Genomic DNA, 16022 nt, shown 5'->3' with positions numbered 1-16022 from the left:
CAAGATTGGGGTTTCTTGGATGAACAGTGTTACGGGGGGAGAGAGGAGAGACAGAGGTCTCGAGAGCAGGGGGCTTCCCGGTATAAGTATGCACACTACATGACTCTTCGCCTTCTGGACAGGAAACCACTCTGTATTTTCATTTGTCACATTTCTTGTTAAGGCAGGATATCAAGAGATGTCCATAATTCCAGCACTGCCTGCATATTATCGAACTTTGGCAATATTTCTTTGCATGGCCCAAGCCCAAGCCCAAGCAGTTACTGCACTCAATCAACGGCTCCAAACGGGCAGGGTCTAGGCTTGCTAAAATTAGGGGAATTTTTGAATTTTAAACTGAGGGCATAGCCGTGACTGTCTCATGCTTTTGAGCATTGTTCTTTCTGACCCATCTTGGAAAGCCATTAGGGCGAGGTTTTTGCAAACCTTTGACAGGTTTGCCAGCAAGTTGTGCTTTCAACACATTGTTACGAGCAGGAGCCAAAGATGCTCTACAATGGGGCTCTAGGAAGTTGGATGCATATATAATTGGTGGGATAAGATAAGTGCAAGAAAACTGATTCTTTGATGTTTGATTTAGTAATATCAGCATAGGATTTCTTGGACTTGGATCCAACAAGGTTCCATTCTGCATCTTGCTCCTGTTGCCGGAGAGTAAAATCTCTGCGCCAATTTGGTCCTGCTCCACTCCAAAGATGGAAGAAGATGAGAAAAGTTTTGCAAGAATGGCTTTAAAGGTTGTGGATCATGAATCCCACATTTTTGCAAGAGACTAAAAATTGGAACATCCAACCAGAGAGATGGGTAATATTGTAATCTTTAGCATTGCCACCAAGGCATGCTTGAAGGATGAGACTGCTTACTGAATCAATGTTTAGACGAACAGTGGATCGGCCAAAACTTGCAACCAGATGGAAAGAAGATGGGGCGTGGGGAGAGATGGGACTCACTGGGCAACCAAATTGCTGTGAGACGAGGGCTTCAAACTTGACGCCAGGGTTGAAGCAAAGTTCGGAGAGCCCTGACATGGCTTCCCGAGCGAGGATGCCATCAGGAGGAGGGGGAAGGGGGGACTCGGCGAGATAACGCATCTCGGTGAGTTGAAATGACTTTTTTTTATAGAGGCCACACATGAGATTATTACAATCAGGATTATGAATTATAATAATCAAGAGTGTTTGGATCCCTGGATTTTTTATTTATATAATTTTTAAAGAGAAGATATATTTTCTTATAAATCAGAATCCCTACTAGCTAAATGCTCTCATAAAGTTTCTACATGAATTTAGTTCCCTAACAAATGCACATGTATAGTACTGCCAAAGATTCTTTTTTTCTCAAATTATAGACCCCTAAAGATCCCATTGTGTTTTGATATTTTGATGAAAATATCACCTTTGCCGATGTTCGAGGAATTTTGGGATGTCGTTTTTTCTTCTTGGAGGCTTTGTTGTGGCGATCACACATTTTCTCAAAGCTATTTTCTTGTTTGGGTGTCTGTGCTTTGTGGTGGCTTGTTGATGTCTTATATTGTGGTGGTTTTGCTTGTTGTTGCTTTCATTGTGAGGTGTCTTTTTTTTTGTTCAGTATTGTTTTCTTTTGAACATTTCGTTCAGTATTGTTCTAAGTTGCTTCTTCTGTGTTAATACATGCCAAGTAAATTTCTTGCTCCTGGCTTTTCGAAAAAGAAGAATTGCTTTGATATTTCACAACGCCCTTCTTCTCCACACGTAGAAAGCAGTAACTGCGAAGGCACATTCTTTTCTACTGAATCCATGCACTAGGTTTGGATCATTGCATGGGCTAAAAAGTCACTCACAACCCTTGTAAACAAAGATCAGAACAACTCACACATTCTCTTCTTCCTCGCGTGGTTAGGTGCAGTTTTGTACAAAATAAAGAAATAAACACTAGCAGAATGGATCGGAATAAAGCACGCAACACCTGAACCACAAAGCTGTGCCTGGCAAGTCACTCGTGTGGCTTTGTAGGGAAGGGCAGGTTCATGCGCTTGTAGCTCGTGAACCCGCCGTCAACCACAAGGTTGTGCCCAGACACGTACTTGGCGTCGTCGGAGGCCAGGTACACGGCGGCCCTGGCGATGTCCACCGCCTCGCAGGTGGCGCCCTTGAGCTCCCCGAGCCCCCTGATGATGGCCGCCACCTGCGCCTCGTCGGCAGCTCCGCCCAGCATCGCCGAGAACTGGTCCACCACCATCGGCGTGGGCACCGCGTAAGGCGAGATGCAGTTGACGCGGACGCCGTGGCGCGAGAGCTCGGCCGCGGCGGCCTTGACGATCCCGGCGATGGCGAACTTGGACACCGAGTACGGGTACGTCCCAAGCCCGCCGAGGATGCCGCTGATGCTGGCCATGCAGAGGATGGACCCTCCGGCGCCGGCACCGGCGTCCGGCGCCGGCGCCTGCAGCATGGCGCGCGCGGCGTGCTTGATCCCCGCCAGCGTCCCGCGCACATTCACGGACATGACGGCGTCGAACTGCGCGAAGTCGAGGCTGGCGATCTGCGACGTGCCGGGGGACAGCGGGCCCACGACGCCGGCGCTGTTGAGCATGACGTCCAGCCGGCCATGCCGCGCCACGGCGGCGTCCACGGCCGCGGCGACGCTGTCCTCGGCGGCGACGTCGCAGTGCACGAAGTGGGCGTTTGGGCCCAGCTCGTGAGCCGTCTGGAGGCCCAGCTTGGAGTTGATGTCGGCGAGGACCACGGCCTGCGCGCCTTCCTGGATGAACTCGTGGGCCGCCGCCTTGCCCAGCCCACTCGCGCCACCGGTGATCAGCGCGATCTTCCCTTCTAGCCTGTGCAAAATTCAGCGTTTGGTGGCAGAACTGACTGCGAATTGAATATGCGAGACCTATAATTTTTTTTTAACAGCAGCCAAGAAAATCACTAGGTGTTTCGGTAAAAAGAAAGATATATGCAGTTTGGTTCTATGAGCTATGAAGAAACTATAAACTGTTTGGTTGGAGCAACTAAAAAAGACGATATCCCTCTCTTTATCTTAATTAAAACAACGGTAAAAAGTCTATGTAACTAGAGCATCTCCAACCGTTTAATCAAATTCATTTTCCAAATCTTGTTGTTTGTCAACTCACAAAATAAAATGGAGATGAAAAAAATCTCATCTTCAACAGTTTAGCACATTTCATTTTAAAAAGAGCCCCGCTAAGTAAACGAAGAACCCCCGCTAAGTGACGAAGAGCACCGTAAAGCATGAGGAGAAAGACCGTTTAGCAAATTTTGTTTCAAAAAGAGTCCCGCTAAGCGAACGAAGTACCCCCGCTAAGTGAACGAAGAGCGCTGCAAAGTATGAGAAGAAAAACCGATGCTAAGCACAAAGCCCGCGCGTATATTTGCCTGCTAGACTGGGAAATATAACAAGTTGAAAAAGATGGAAAATTAAAACGTCAAACCATTGAAGTGAGTTTTTTTATTTTAACAAAAAAATTATGGATGGAAAGTCATTTACCAACTGTTAGAAAAACTCTTGGAAAAAGGCCGAAAACTAAAAGTCAAAAGCATGGTAAAGGTGTTGCGAAAATTATATTACACAGAAATAGTTGTTTAAAAAAGGTAACATCAGATTCCACTCGTTTAGTCAGTGTTTCTACCATCTGGCAGTAAAAACACTTTCCAGAAACTCAAACAGCCTATACAAGGCTATTGGATTTAAATTATTTCTAACTTTGTAATACATAAACTGCAGAAAATAAATAAAAATACATGGAGAATGTAGGAAACCTTGTAGTATTTATATGCATGTTTTTCTTTATTTTTTAACAGGCCATTATTGCAGTTTTCATGTCGAGAAATGCACAGAAAATGCATGCTAAAAACAGTATGGAAACTTGCAATGACAGTGCACACAGCTAGACAGACAATTAATGTTAGAGTAAACAATTGGTGGGTTAGCTGAGAAAGACAAACCCAGGAAACTCGGGCGCGTGGTTAACGGGAAGATTCTCGTCATTTGCAAAAGGACCTGACAGCACTGTGGGTGGCCTTGCCCTTTGGGAACAGCAGTGCACTGTTCTTGGAAGCTGCCGTGCCGTGCTTCCAACTCACAAGCAGACGTACCCACTGGCCCACACCACACACACCCTCTCCTCTCGGCTCTCGCTGTCCGTCGCTCTCGCATCTACGAGTATAGTACGAGTGCTACTGTCGTACAGTACTACTACTCCTTTTTTCTGCCCTCTGGCTGCCACTGGTGAGACGTGAGAGGCTGAGATCAATCACATGGCACAACAGTAGTAGCTGCCCGGCAGCATGCATTAACACCTGCATGCAGATGCAGTCCTGGAATCTAATCTAATCTAATCTAATCTAAATCTAACAACCTGGCTGGAGAGATCAGAGGTGTCATTATGCAAGGGATAACGCCAAAGTTTCTGCATCATTTGTGCACGGCTAGCTCCACTCATTCTCTATGCAAATGCAAAGTTGCAAACTGCATGCAAAAAGGATGGTGCGAAGCAAGAAGTAGTAGTCATCGGATTGGATGTTTCATCCTACCTTCCTTTGCTGCCCGCCGCCGACGACATCCACCGCTCGCCGCCCGCCGCCCCGCCGGTGGCCATCGTCGCCGGGGCTGCTCTACTTCTCCTGGAAAGCCCCCAAAGATCAATGGAGAAAACATGCAAAAGTTCCGGAAAGTTTTCTGGCCTTATGCTCATGGTGAAACGAAATGAGATTCAATTCGAAAGCATAAAATTAACCATCACAAACTGCATGCAGTATACGTACCTAGTAGCTTCGGCGACAAGCCGGTGCATCATGATGCTGCCCTTTGCTTCACTTGTGTGTTCTTGTTCTTCCGGCTAGAGAGAGAGAGAGAGAGACGACGGGGAAGGGAAGGGGGAGAGAGGTTGCAGGGTGGATGCTTGTACGTTGTCGACTTCTCGTGTGGAAGAGCGTGTGCGAAGGGTTGCTGGGAGCCTCAGCTAGCTACTGCTGCCTTCTTTATATCGATGGAAACGAGCTGGAGAGATCTGTGAGAGGCCACACACATGACACATCTCGTCGCTCTCTCTCCTGAGCAAGTGCAACCAACCACCGTTATTTATTCATGTGTGGTCAATTTGGTGACCTAAGCAAACTAAATCCTACTAATTAATACTTTTGTTCTGTTCAGCTGCTCTAGCAGCAGGAGGAGAGGCTTTTTAATAGGCAGCAACTCCTCCTCTACTACTCCTCCCCTACGTCCAAAATACCATGATGTGTTCCAAATTATAGGTTTTTAGTTTTCTTATTAGGTACACATAAATTTTATTATAAACCTATATATATGATTATATATATTACAATATATCGAAATATATTAAACGACATATAAATTAGAACATAGAGTATATAATTGAAGTCATTTTTTAAAAATTTAACAAAAAAATAATAATACTAATACTTAAATGAAGAATAAGTATTATTAAGTTAACAATAACATATATTTTTATAAGAAGTATATTAGGAGATATTAATATCATTGTAAATCAGTTAGGCTGGCTATTAGAGGCTGCGTTGCGCAATGTGTGACTGTACGGGGGGGGGGGGGGGGGGGTTGGTTTACGTACCCAAACCGTACAAGGGTTGTTGCCTTGTTGGACAGTATGTAGACCATTCAATCAGACGGAAAGCACAATGTCCCCTTGTTATTCTCTTGCTTTGACCAGCTGGTGAGATCACCAGCGGCATTGGATCTACCACTATATACTATGCAACAGCTCATTATATATGCCCAGTACCATACGTCCATACATAAGCATATGACATGCATGTGCAGCAGCACGAATTTAATGAATGTAGCGACCAGGCCCGCTGGTGTACAAAGACATACTTTAAACAGTACTGTACCTATAACAATTTTAAGAGCACATAGGCGCCATGCCGCCCAGACAATGCAAAGGAGGAAGCACAGTGTAGAAGGATTTTATTAAGGGGGAGTATGTGAGGGTGGCCGTGGTGAGTTTGGCTTGCTTGCTAGGCTCTGGCCATGCTAGACCAGCCTCAAGTTGCTGCAACAGCCTATGTTCGTCTTCCATTATGTAAACGGTCCGGTCCAGAGAAGATTGTGTTTGTGAACCATGTTAGGGCTGAGCCAAACCACCAAATACAACTATCTCGCCCCCACTTGCCCCATTGTGCGCCGCGACGAGCCTGGCTCCAAAACAACGTCCATCCCCAGCATATCTCTAGAGCCAGGTTGAGAGGATTATTTTGGCTGCAGAGGGCCAGACTGCGCGCTGGGCCAAGTGCACAAACATGCGCACTTGCAACCTGGGAGCGCAGAGCCCAGCTGAGCCACCCTCACAAATGCCCCCTAAAGTACTCACTGCATCGATTTAGAGGAGACCCCCACCAGCCACCATGGCTGCGAGGAGTCTGCCCACCTCCAATACGACCGAGATGAGGATAGAGATCCTCAAAACACCGATAAAGGGCTACACAGGTGGTCTACATCGAGACTAAAATGAATAGTTGTCATTCTATCCTCATGGGGGAAGCAGCAGCACTTGCGCTAGGAGCGATGGTAGTAAAAGCACTTCAAATACAACCATGCAGTTTTCTTTCAGATTCTCAACAGCTTGTGCACTTCCTTCATAAAATAAAAAGAACCATGACCATCCACCACAATAGAGGATTAAACCATATACACAGCTTTATTCCAATATTACAGGAACTATGGAAGCCCAACTATTCAAGATCAACAGAGAAACCAATTCAACGGCTGATACTTTGGCTAAACAAGCCCAAAATTCAGCAACTTCATAACTGTCCCTAACTTGTAATAGATCTAGTTGTGGATCAATTTGCTCCCTTCTCCAGGCTCTACTAAATGTAGACCTAAACGATGTAAAAGTCTTTGCAGCATCTTGCTGCGGTTAATATAATGCTGGTTTTGGTCAACCCCCCCCCCCCCCCTCTATTTTACACATTTGTATAGTTAACCATCGATTTCACAAATTTTTATATTAAGGTCTTTCCTTTAAATTTTTGAGAAAAGTCTATTCTACTTCAGTAAAGTATTATTGTAATCTAATTTTCCACCTCGAATTTCAAACCAGACATCGTATCCTCTTGAACTCTTAAACCGATCAAATTATTACAACCCTATCCTAGTTTCGAGTGGTTATGATTTATGCAGGTAGTTTTGTCCTTTTTTTAAGTTAAAATTTTAGTAAATATTTGATAATGTTTGAGACCATATAAAATTTCTCTAAGCTTTTAAATTTTAGAAAAAGAAACATTTAGAGATATATTGAGATAAAAAATCCAAATAAAATATTTTGAGCCCATGAAAGTATTTCAAGAAACATTAAAAATTAGGCTTAGCCCTAGAAAATTGGAAAAATTTCCGAAAAACCTAGTAACTTGTCAAAACCTTTTTTTATCAAGGTATAAAATGCTAAAAACTTTGCACAATAAAAATATGTGATGCAGCTAGCATCAATGCTAAATGCATTTGTGCTGGTAGCATATTACATTTTTTGTTGCAACATGTTTTCAAAATATGTATACATATCAATTAGAATGTTTTGGAAAATTTTAAATTTTTTGTTGATATTTTTCCATTTTGCTAGAGAAGATTCTTTTTTTAGCATCTAGAGATACTTTCATGAGCTGTAGAATATTCTATTCGGATTTGTTGCATCCCAATATCCAATTTATTTTTAGAACATTAGAAAGCTTAGAGACATTTTCTATGGTTTGAAAATATTATCAAATATTTATCAAGTCTGTTAACTAAAAAGGGATAAAATAGCCTTCAAAACCACTCTAAATTAGGATTTAGAGGCAAAACAAATAGTTTTGAGAGTTCAGGGGTTAATATATCTAGCTCTGAAGTTTGAGGAGAAAAATCAAACTACGACAATAATTGAGGGATGTTGAGATGAACTTTTTCCTAAATGTTTAAGCCCAATTGACATCCTTTTGGGAATTCAATCCTTTAGAAGATATAGAAAGGTACCAAATATTAATACATTTTGTTCCTAATTGTCATGGAAATCTTTTATACTTTAGCCTAGTTTTATCATCAGACATGTACTTGTTTTGTACTACTACCTCCATTTCAAATTATAAGATGTTTTGGTTTTTCTAAGTGAAAAATAATACTATGTTAATAAACATAGTGTATATCTAAGTGCATAGCAAAAGCTATGAATCTAGGAGGAAAACAAAGCATTTCATAATTTGGAACCAAGAGAGTATTCGATTGATAAGTAACCTTAAGGATGCCTAGCTCGATGTTAAATAGTGGTTTCAATTTGTGCCAGTCTTGGATGCCTAGCTCAGTGTAGTCGATAGGGTTTTCAATTTTTGGATTAGTATTTTTCGTTTACCCCTAAAATTACGAATTTAACAAATTTGGGTAATGTTTTTTCAAAAAAATTTAGACATAAACATGAAGTATGATTTTTGTCCAAAAGTTTTATATCTAACCAAAATTCTAGCATGATTTATGATTACTCATCTACTGAGTAGATGATTATGCAACATAAACAACTAGAAGAATATCACGCGCGTTGCTGCGGGAATGCATGCCGATTACGTGGCATGATAACGTGGACAAACAAAATACTTATGTGTCTTGCTGACGTGGACATTATAATTGTATGCACTGGATTTTAGTTGTGAGTGATAGTGTATTGCGTAGTTAGACAATTTGTTTGCTGAGAGAAATATAGTGACTTGCTAACGTGGACACTACAATTGCATGAGCTAATGGATTTTTAATTGTGTGTGATAGTGGGTTGCTTAAGCCTTGTTTAGTTCCACCCAAAAATCCAAATTTTTTTAAGATTCTCCGTCACATCGAATCTTTAGACGCATATATGGAGTATTAAATATAGATGAAAATAAAAACTAATTGCATAATTTGGTCGAAATTGACGAGACGAATCTTTTGAGCCTAGTTAGTTCATTGTTGGATAATATTTATCATAAACAAACGAAAGTGCTAAAGTGTCGCGAAATTTTTCGCTTCGGAAACTAAACACGGCCTTAGATTGTGAGCAACTGGTGCATTTTATCAACTCGGCTGACCACCCAAACATTTTACCGGCATATATCACAATTTCTTTAACATCATCCCATCTAGAGTTTTCAAGGTCAACAGGAACAACAATACCACAACGGATGCTTTAGCACATCAAGCTTTAGGCACTTAGGCAGCAACTTTAGAAACTATATGTGTTCTCATCTGCATGGCATTGACCAGTACATTTTTTCTCAAGTTCTAGGTAGGTTTGGCCGATGAAATCATACTCGCAGCGCGTTGCTGCTAATGAATGAATTGTTTGTTATTGTCCAAAAAAAACTTGGAGCACGACCGCCATGCCTAGGATCTTAACCTATATTCGTAGCTAACTTGAGTCATGCATCCTTAGTGGCCCTTCTAATTCATTAGTAGTTGTACCTTTAGGGACTTGTTTAGTTCACCTAAAAAACCAAAAAGTTTTTAAAATTATTTGTCACATCGAATCTTCCGGCACATGCGTGAATCATTAAATACTGACAAAAATAAAAACTAATTGCACAGTTTAACTGTAAATCGCGAGATGAATCTTTTGATCCTAGTTAGTCTATAATTAGACAATATTTGCCACAAACAAACAAAAGTGCTACAGTAGCGGAATCTAAAATCTTTTCGCATCTAAACAAGGGCTAGGTCTTGTTTACTTCCACTCCAAAATCCAAGATTTTTTAAGATTTCTCGTCAAATCGAATCTTTAAACGCATGCATAGAGTATTAAATATTTTTGAGATTACACAGTACAACGAGCCTAGTTAGTCTATAGTTGAACAATAATTATTAAAAACAAATGAAAATACTACAGTGTCGCAAAGGTCACATGCTGAGAGGGAGTACGACAGACAAGACTTATCCATATCCATGAATGAAGGAAGCAGGCACCTGTCTCATATTCCTGCATATCCATGCCGGAGTACGCTAACGTTCCTGCGTGCATATCTGCATCGACATGCCTCTCTCTCTCTCTCTATATATATATATATATATATATAGAGAGAGAGAGAGCTGCGGTAGTATAGCTAGCGTGGCACGCACGTGGGCCAGATCAGCACACCCTACGCGTCTGCATGCATGCTACTACGACGCATGCATGCATACATGTTATTCTGGATAATCTACGATCCTGCGTGCTGCGCATCAGTTGGGTCGTCACTCGGGACGGACGGACGGGGCGGCGATATCTAAAATCTCGGCAGGCGGCACCGCATGCAGTAAGTGGTCAACCCAATCCCAGCTGTAATACTTGCCTTATCGCCCCACGGACTCAGCATCATGAGGAGAGAGAGAGAGGAAACAGTCAAAAAGGCAATGCAAGCAAAACACTACTCCGACTCAGTTTATACTATATATTTAGCTTTTCTAAATACATTAATTTCTACTATATATAGACATGGCGTCTATTTAAGTGTATAACAAAAACTATATATCTACAAAAGTCAAAATATATTACGCCCACTCCGTCATAAATTATGGCCTTGTTTAGTTTCAATTTTTTTGACAAATAAAATGCACACTGTAGCATTTTCGTTTGTATTTGACAAATATTATCTAATCATGGACTAACTAGGTTTAAAAGATTCGTGTCGTAAATTACAAGTATCATTATGTTTTTCATTAGTTTTATTTTTATAATATACCTATATGATGTCATAAATCTTTATAATTGTTTCTATATTGTTGGTTAAACTTGAGAGGTCTTGATGCTCTAAGATTCTTAGAATGACTTATAATTTGAGATGTGGGGAGTAATTTAGAATGAAGAGAATATTAGCTAGGTTGTTTGGTCTAGGGAGAGCTCGTCGCCCATGGAGTCATCCGGTGATTTGTGAAGGAACACACACGTTCATGCTGTTGTAGGGAATGATCTGATAAGGGGCAAGTCGTGTGCCAAACCAAACGCTATGTTTAGGCTCGGACACAGCAGGTTCAAGTAGTTCCATGGCACTATATTTTTTTTTATTGTCGACTTAGCACTGCTCTGTCACTTTTGTGAGGAATTAGTTTGACTTGCGGCAAGTCATAGGGGAATGACATTGTGACAGATGCCAAATGCTGTGCTTTTACTCGATATTTGGATCGGATGATTCTTTACCGGTCCACCCGGTAAAGCAAATGCAAGGTTAATAGCTCAACGAATGCATTGAGAAAATATCAAGGAGATTATAGATTTGAGCATACCTCACCATACCCCTACATAATCAACCCTCGTTGGGATTAGTACCCTCTATCTCAAATTAAAGTTGTTTTATGACAAGCTTTTTCAATTAAATTTGATCAATTTTATAGAAAAGACCACTTTTTCGTAGATGTTATTATTTTTTTCTATAAATTATTAAGTTCATTAAAATTAAGATAGAATGAGTTTTGAAATTGATTTATTTCGAAATAGAGGAAGTATCTATGTCTTGAGTGGAGACTCCCTTTCTTGCCCCTACAAGAGATGATCCTCAATTTGACAAGGCCACACAGGGAGGTGGGGGGGACGACAAATGTTACAAAAGAAATGTACAATGCTAACATATTTAACAACTAGGTTTATGAGAAAAAGTAGTACGTCCCAAACAAAAGGGCCACTATAAGGGACCTTAGCAGCCAAGTTCCCGGAACATAGGGTACGTGGTACGGGAACGTGGTACGCGGTACGACATTCTCATAAACTATGGAACGTAGGGGGTATATAGCTTCGTCTCGTTCCTTTAAGTTGCGGAACGCGTTCCACTTTCTAAAGAAACGTGTTTGGGACGTAGTGGTTGACTCAGGTAGTTTTACGTGTTGTTTTGAACCAAATGAGTTCGATTCCTAGCGTGATATAGTTTACTATTGTATTTTTGTTTCACTTAGGGCTGTCCAACTCCAACCTTAAGGCTCATTGCAGGTCTAGGCCAATGAGTCAATCACCATCTAGATTTTTCGCCGACCGCTCATGGACGGGCATTGCGCAGTATGCACACATACCACGAAGTTCCATATGATTGCTCCTATATATGATTCGTGTTCCACTGCATTTGGGAACGATGTTCCATGATGTTCCCGTTCCATGTTTCGGGACGAAGTTCCCGGAACGGGGAACGTGCCCATGTTCCCGTACCCCGGCTGCTAAGTAAGGGACACGCAACGAAAAGGGATCCTCTTGTGTTGTGTGTTAGCCCTACAGTGCCTTGGTCTTTGCCTGCCTGCCCTAAAAGCACCATCACTAAGTACCTAATCTACCCCTTTTCGCTCAAAAGCAGGCAAGCATGCACGCATGCCTCCAGTAGATTACTGTATTAGTAACATTGAGCACTAACATCCAAAAGAGATTGTTAGAGATACACTACAGCTTGCATTGCATGATCCAGACTGATCTGTGTGACCGGCAGGCATACTTTTTTTGATGTAGTACCATACAAGTGCTATAATTCTTAGCTACTACAACAGCGAGCAAAGGTCCAACTTATCGATGCATTTGTACGGTTCTTATCCTACATGGACACGGTTCGACAAATTCTTATTATTAAGACATCATCACAAGGGTACAAGAGGCAAAAATTAATTAATATCATCATTTTTTTTCATCAGCCCTTCTATCTGTTAACTTTTTCTAATAAACCAAGTTGTGTGCTCTGAATCCTCATATTTTTTTAGATAATGATCTGAATCCTCATATAGGCATATATAGCATGTACTACTAGCTCCCACATCAAAAGTTGTGCACTCACAATAAACCATCTGTTCATAATATATGGTTTGCTCCATTTCCCTGTGTTACCATCAGGTGATATATATGTACATATGTGTATATATGGTCCATGCATTTGATCACACAACAACATTGTACCAGGCTAAACAGCTCAATCATGCATCATGTGCAGTGTGTTTGTTGCATGCTGCTAGGAAGAAGAGATGGAGGGGGACAGGGCAGGAGACAGGCCCTGGTGTGCCCAGCTGGACTCGCTATATAGTTTAGGTTACACCAGATCGAGCTTTGCGTCTTCCCTGTTTGTTTAACCAGGGTAATCAAACTTTGTGGCTTCTGCTTTTATCACCCCTGGATCCGTCTTGGATTCTGTTCATACGCGGTTTTTCTCCAGACACAACAAAATCTGAAAGCGATGATCATGCATGGCGTGCCCTTGTTCTTCCTACTGTGCTTTATTGATTAGCTTTTTGTTCTGATTGATATACATATATATGACATATTTAGCAGTAGTTCACACGCGCGGACTCCTTAATCTCGGGGATTTTTGAGATTCTGCTTTATTTGTGCTGTCGTCGACTGTTGAGATCTAGACCACGAATTTGCACGGGATAGGATATGTCAAGAAAAATAGCTCATTGAGGACTACAGTACAGCATCATGAAGAAGATGGACCATTACATTGCTAGCTAGCTAGGGCCCTCAGCGGAATCGTGCCGATTCATGCATGCATTGTTATTAGCTAGCTTGATCTGCTTTCTATTGTACTTTCTTTGGCTGATTTCCTTGTCTAGACTTGCAACGGCAACAGGTGATAACAATAATTGTAGATTCACTGCACTGCTCCATGTGTTCTTCTTGCTCCTTTTGACTCTCTGTCGATCGATTTATCCGGGAAAAACCCATGGAGACACATGAGCCATGCATGCATTATCCGAAATATAGTGCTTTATTTTTTCTCTTCTCTCACTGTATGCCGCGCACAGCGCTACTTTTGGAACGCACCATGGATTTCCTTTTTTTTTTGTAGTTATTATTATTGCATGAGACGCGCATGCAAGAATATGTGAGAAGTCCATTACTTCAGTGGCCACTAGTGAACAGGGTGAAGCAGGATTCTTTTGAGCTCCCAGCTGCTAGTGTAAAATGGAGAGATCGATGGTGTAATGGATTTCAATTTCGACATTTGGTTTAGCAGCTACAACTTTTTTATTTCAAAAAACATTGTCAATCTGCTGATGTCATCTATTTCGGACTTTTCTGCATGCAGGATGAAATAAGCTCAATAGTGAATGAAAAGAGCAGGAATTCACCATGCAGGAGCCCCCGCTTCTACATGGCAACGATATTTTTGTGCGTGCTTAATTAGGGAAGAAAACTGCGGGACTAGAGTTACGGTCGGATTGGATGGACGCTAGCACCCCCCGGGCCACGGCCCACGGCCGCTGGGGGCCTGGACCCCTGGTCGGTTGGGTGCTGCCACTGGCCAACTGGCGCCAGGTCCGGTTGCCGCCTGCCAAACGCCCCAGCCCAAGTCAGTCCGCCGCTGGGCACTTGGGCCTCAGCACTTGCGTCTGAACACTTGGAGCCTTTGAGTACAAGATTAAGGCCTTGTTTAGTTTCCAAAAAGTTTTATAAAGAATTTAAGATTTTTTGTCAAATTGAATCTTATGGCGCATGCATGGAGTATTAAATATAGATAAAAATAATAACTCATTGCACAGTTTGCTTGTAATTTGCGAGACAAATCTTTTGAGCCTAGTTAGTTCATGGTAGGACAATGTTTATCAAATACAAATGAAAGTGCTACATTGTCTATTTTGTAAATTTTTTTTGAACTAAAGGTTTTCACGATAGGATCCTGTTTGGTTCTTCTTAGTAAATTTTAGCTAACTAAAACTACTTTAGTTAGTCTTAAATGATTAGTGGGACTATATTATTTTAGCTCCGTTTTAGCTAGTGTGTTAAGCTTAGCTACCAAACATACCCTAAATCTATCTTTGGGCCCTCGTGATATAACATACACATAGTACACACTGTATTGCGCCATCTCCCACTCGGAAACGGGGTACACACGCTTTCCTGGGCCTTTCAGCTTGGACTGGCCAACATGGCCGGTGACATCCCTCTCCCTCCTTCAGGAAAGCGGTGCTTCATCTCATTCAGATCCACCTAGGCCTTGATTATTGCACCTAAAATCCAATTTTTTTTTTCAAGATCTCCTATCATATCAAATCTTGCAGCACATACATAAAACATTAAATACAGATTGCTCGCAAAAAAAAAAATTAAATACAGATAAAAAATAACTAAGTGCACAATTTACATATAATTTACGAGACAAATCTTTTGAGTCTAATTAGTTCATGGTTGGACAATAATTGTCAAATACAAATAAAAGCGCTATAGTATCTAAATCCAAAAAGTTTTTGCATATAAACAAGGCCCTAGTTAGCAATTTTCAAAAGATTTTTAGGACGTGTAGGGCTGATTTTTTATGACTCATCACATCGAATGTTTGGACACATGCATGAAGTACCAAATTTAGATTATTTACGAAACTAAAAATACAACTAGAGAATAATTTGTGAGACGAATCTTTTGAGCTAAATTAGTCTATGATTGGACACTAATTGGTAAATAAAATAAAAATAGTACAATACCCGTTAAATTTTAACATCCCAACTAAACACCCTGTTAATTACCCGAGTGCACAGGTACTGACGTCGAAGTTGTCTCAATGACCAATTGTGGCAAGCCCCCATGGAGTTGTCTCTATGACAAATAGATGGAGTGATGACTTGAGTCGAGAAACATGCACCAGAGCATAGATTTTGCTTGCTGCTGGCAGGTCCAGACCAGTATGCTCCCCCTCGGTTCCATACGTGAAAAAAGGACCGAAATCTATCCTTAATTAAAATTTCAGTTAAATTTTTTGTCCGCTCCTTCCATAATCGGAGTCCGTCCAGTGAAAGAGGAAAAAAAAATAGAAGCTTTTATAGGGTTTTCAATACAAAATCTCCTATACACATCAGAGCACGTTGAGAATAAGAAAATTACAGAGACCTAGGTGCAAAGTCTTTATCCTATTAGTTTACTTTTCTTTTATGCTTTAAATTGGCTGAAAATTGATAAATACGTAGTAATTCATAGAAAAATCTAAAAATTACAAAACAAATTTTGTTCAGCTCCACATATGTTGATCCATGCAGTAAACAAAAAAATATCACAAATTTTAGTACTTTTTTTTGTTGGAGATGCTTATGTATGTTTTTTATTGTAAAATTGATCAGTTGAA

General features: G+C 41.1%; 1 protein-coding gene across 1 annotated transcript; it reads right to left on the bottom strand.

The window, feature by feature from the left end:
- On the bottom strand, nucleotides 1746-5120 carry LOC8083135 (zerumbone synthase). The gene is made up of 3 exons (XM_021460993.1): nucleotides 4764-5120; nucleotides 4533-4622; nucleotides 1746-2815 (listed from the first exon to the last, which is right to left on the bottom strand). Exons 1-3 carry the CDS (start codon nucleotides 4793-4795, stop codon nucleotides 1972-1974), a joined length of 966 nt encoding a protein of 321 aa, XP_021316668.1. The 5' UTR covers nucleotides 4796-5120; the 3' UTR covers nucleotides 1746-1971.

This window comes from Sorghum bicolor, chromosome 5 (assembly GCF_000003195.3).
Source record: "Sorghum bicolor cultivar BTx623 chromosome 5, Sorghum_bicolor_NCBIv3, whole genome shotgun sequence".
NCBI lineage: Eukaryota > Viridiplantae > Streptophyta > Magnoliopsida > Poales > Poaceae > Sorghum > Sorghum bicolor.
Note: the sequence above shows the minus strand (reverse complement) of the source record. Positions and strands in the feature narration are given on the sequence as shown.

Coding starts and splice junctions, on each gene's coding strand:
- LOC8083135 (XM_021460993.1), bottom strand. CDS start 4,795: ATGATGCACCGGCTTGTCGCCGAAGCTACTAG. Junction 4,623..4,763: donor CTTGTCGCCGAAGCTACTAG/GTACGTATACTG, acceptor GGGGCTTTCCAG/GAGAAGTAGAGCAGCCCCGG. Junction 2,816..4,532: donor GCGGCGGGCAGCAAAGGAAG/GTAGGATGAAAC, acceptor AATTTTGCACAG/GCTAGAAGGGAAGATCGCGC.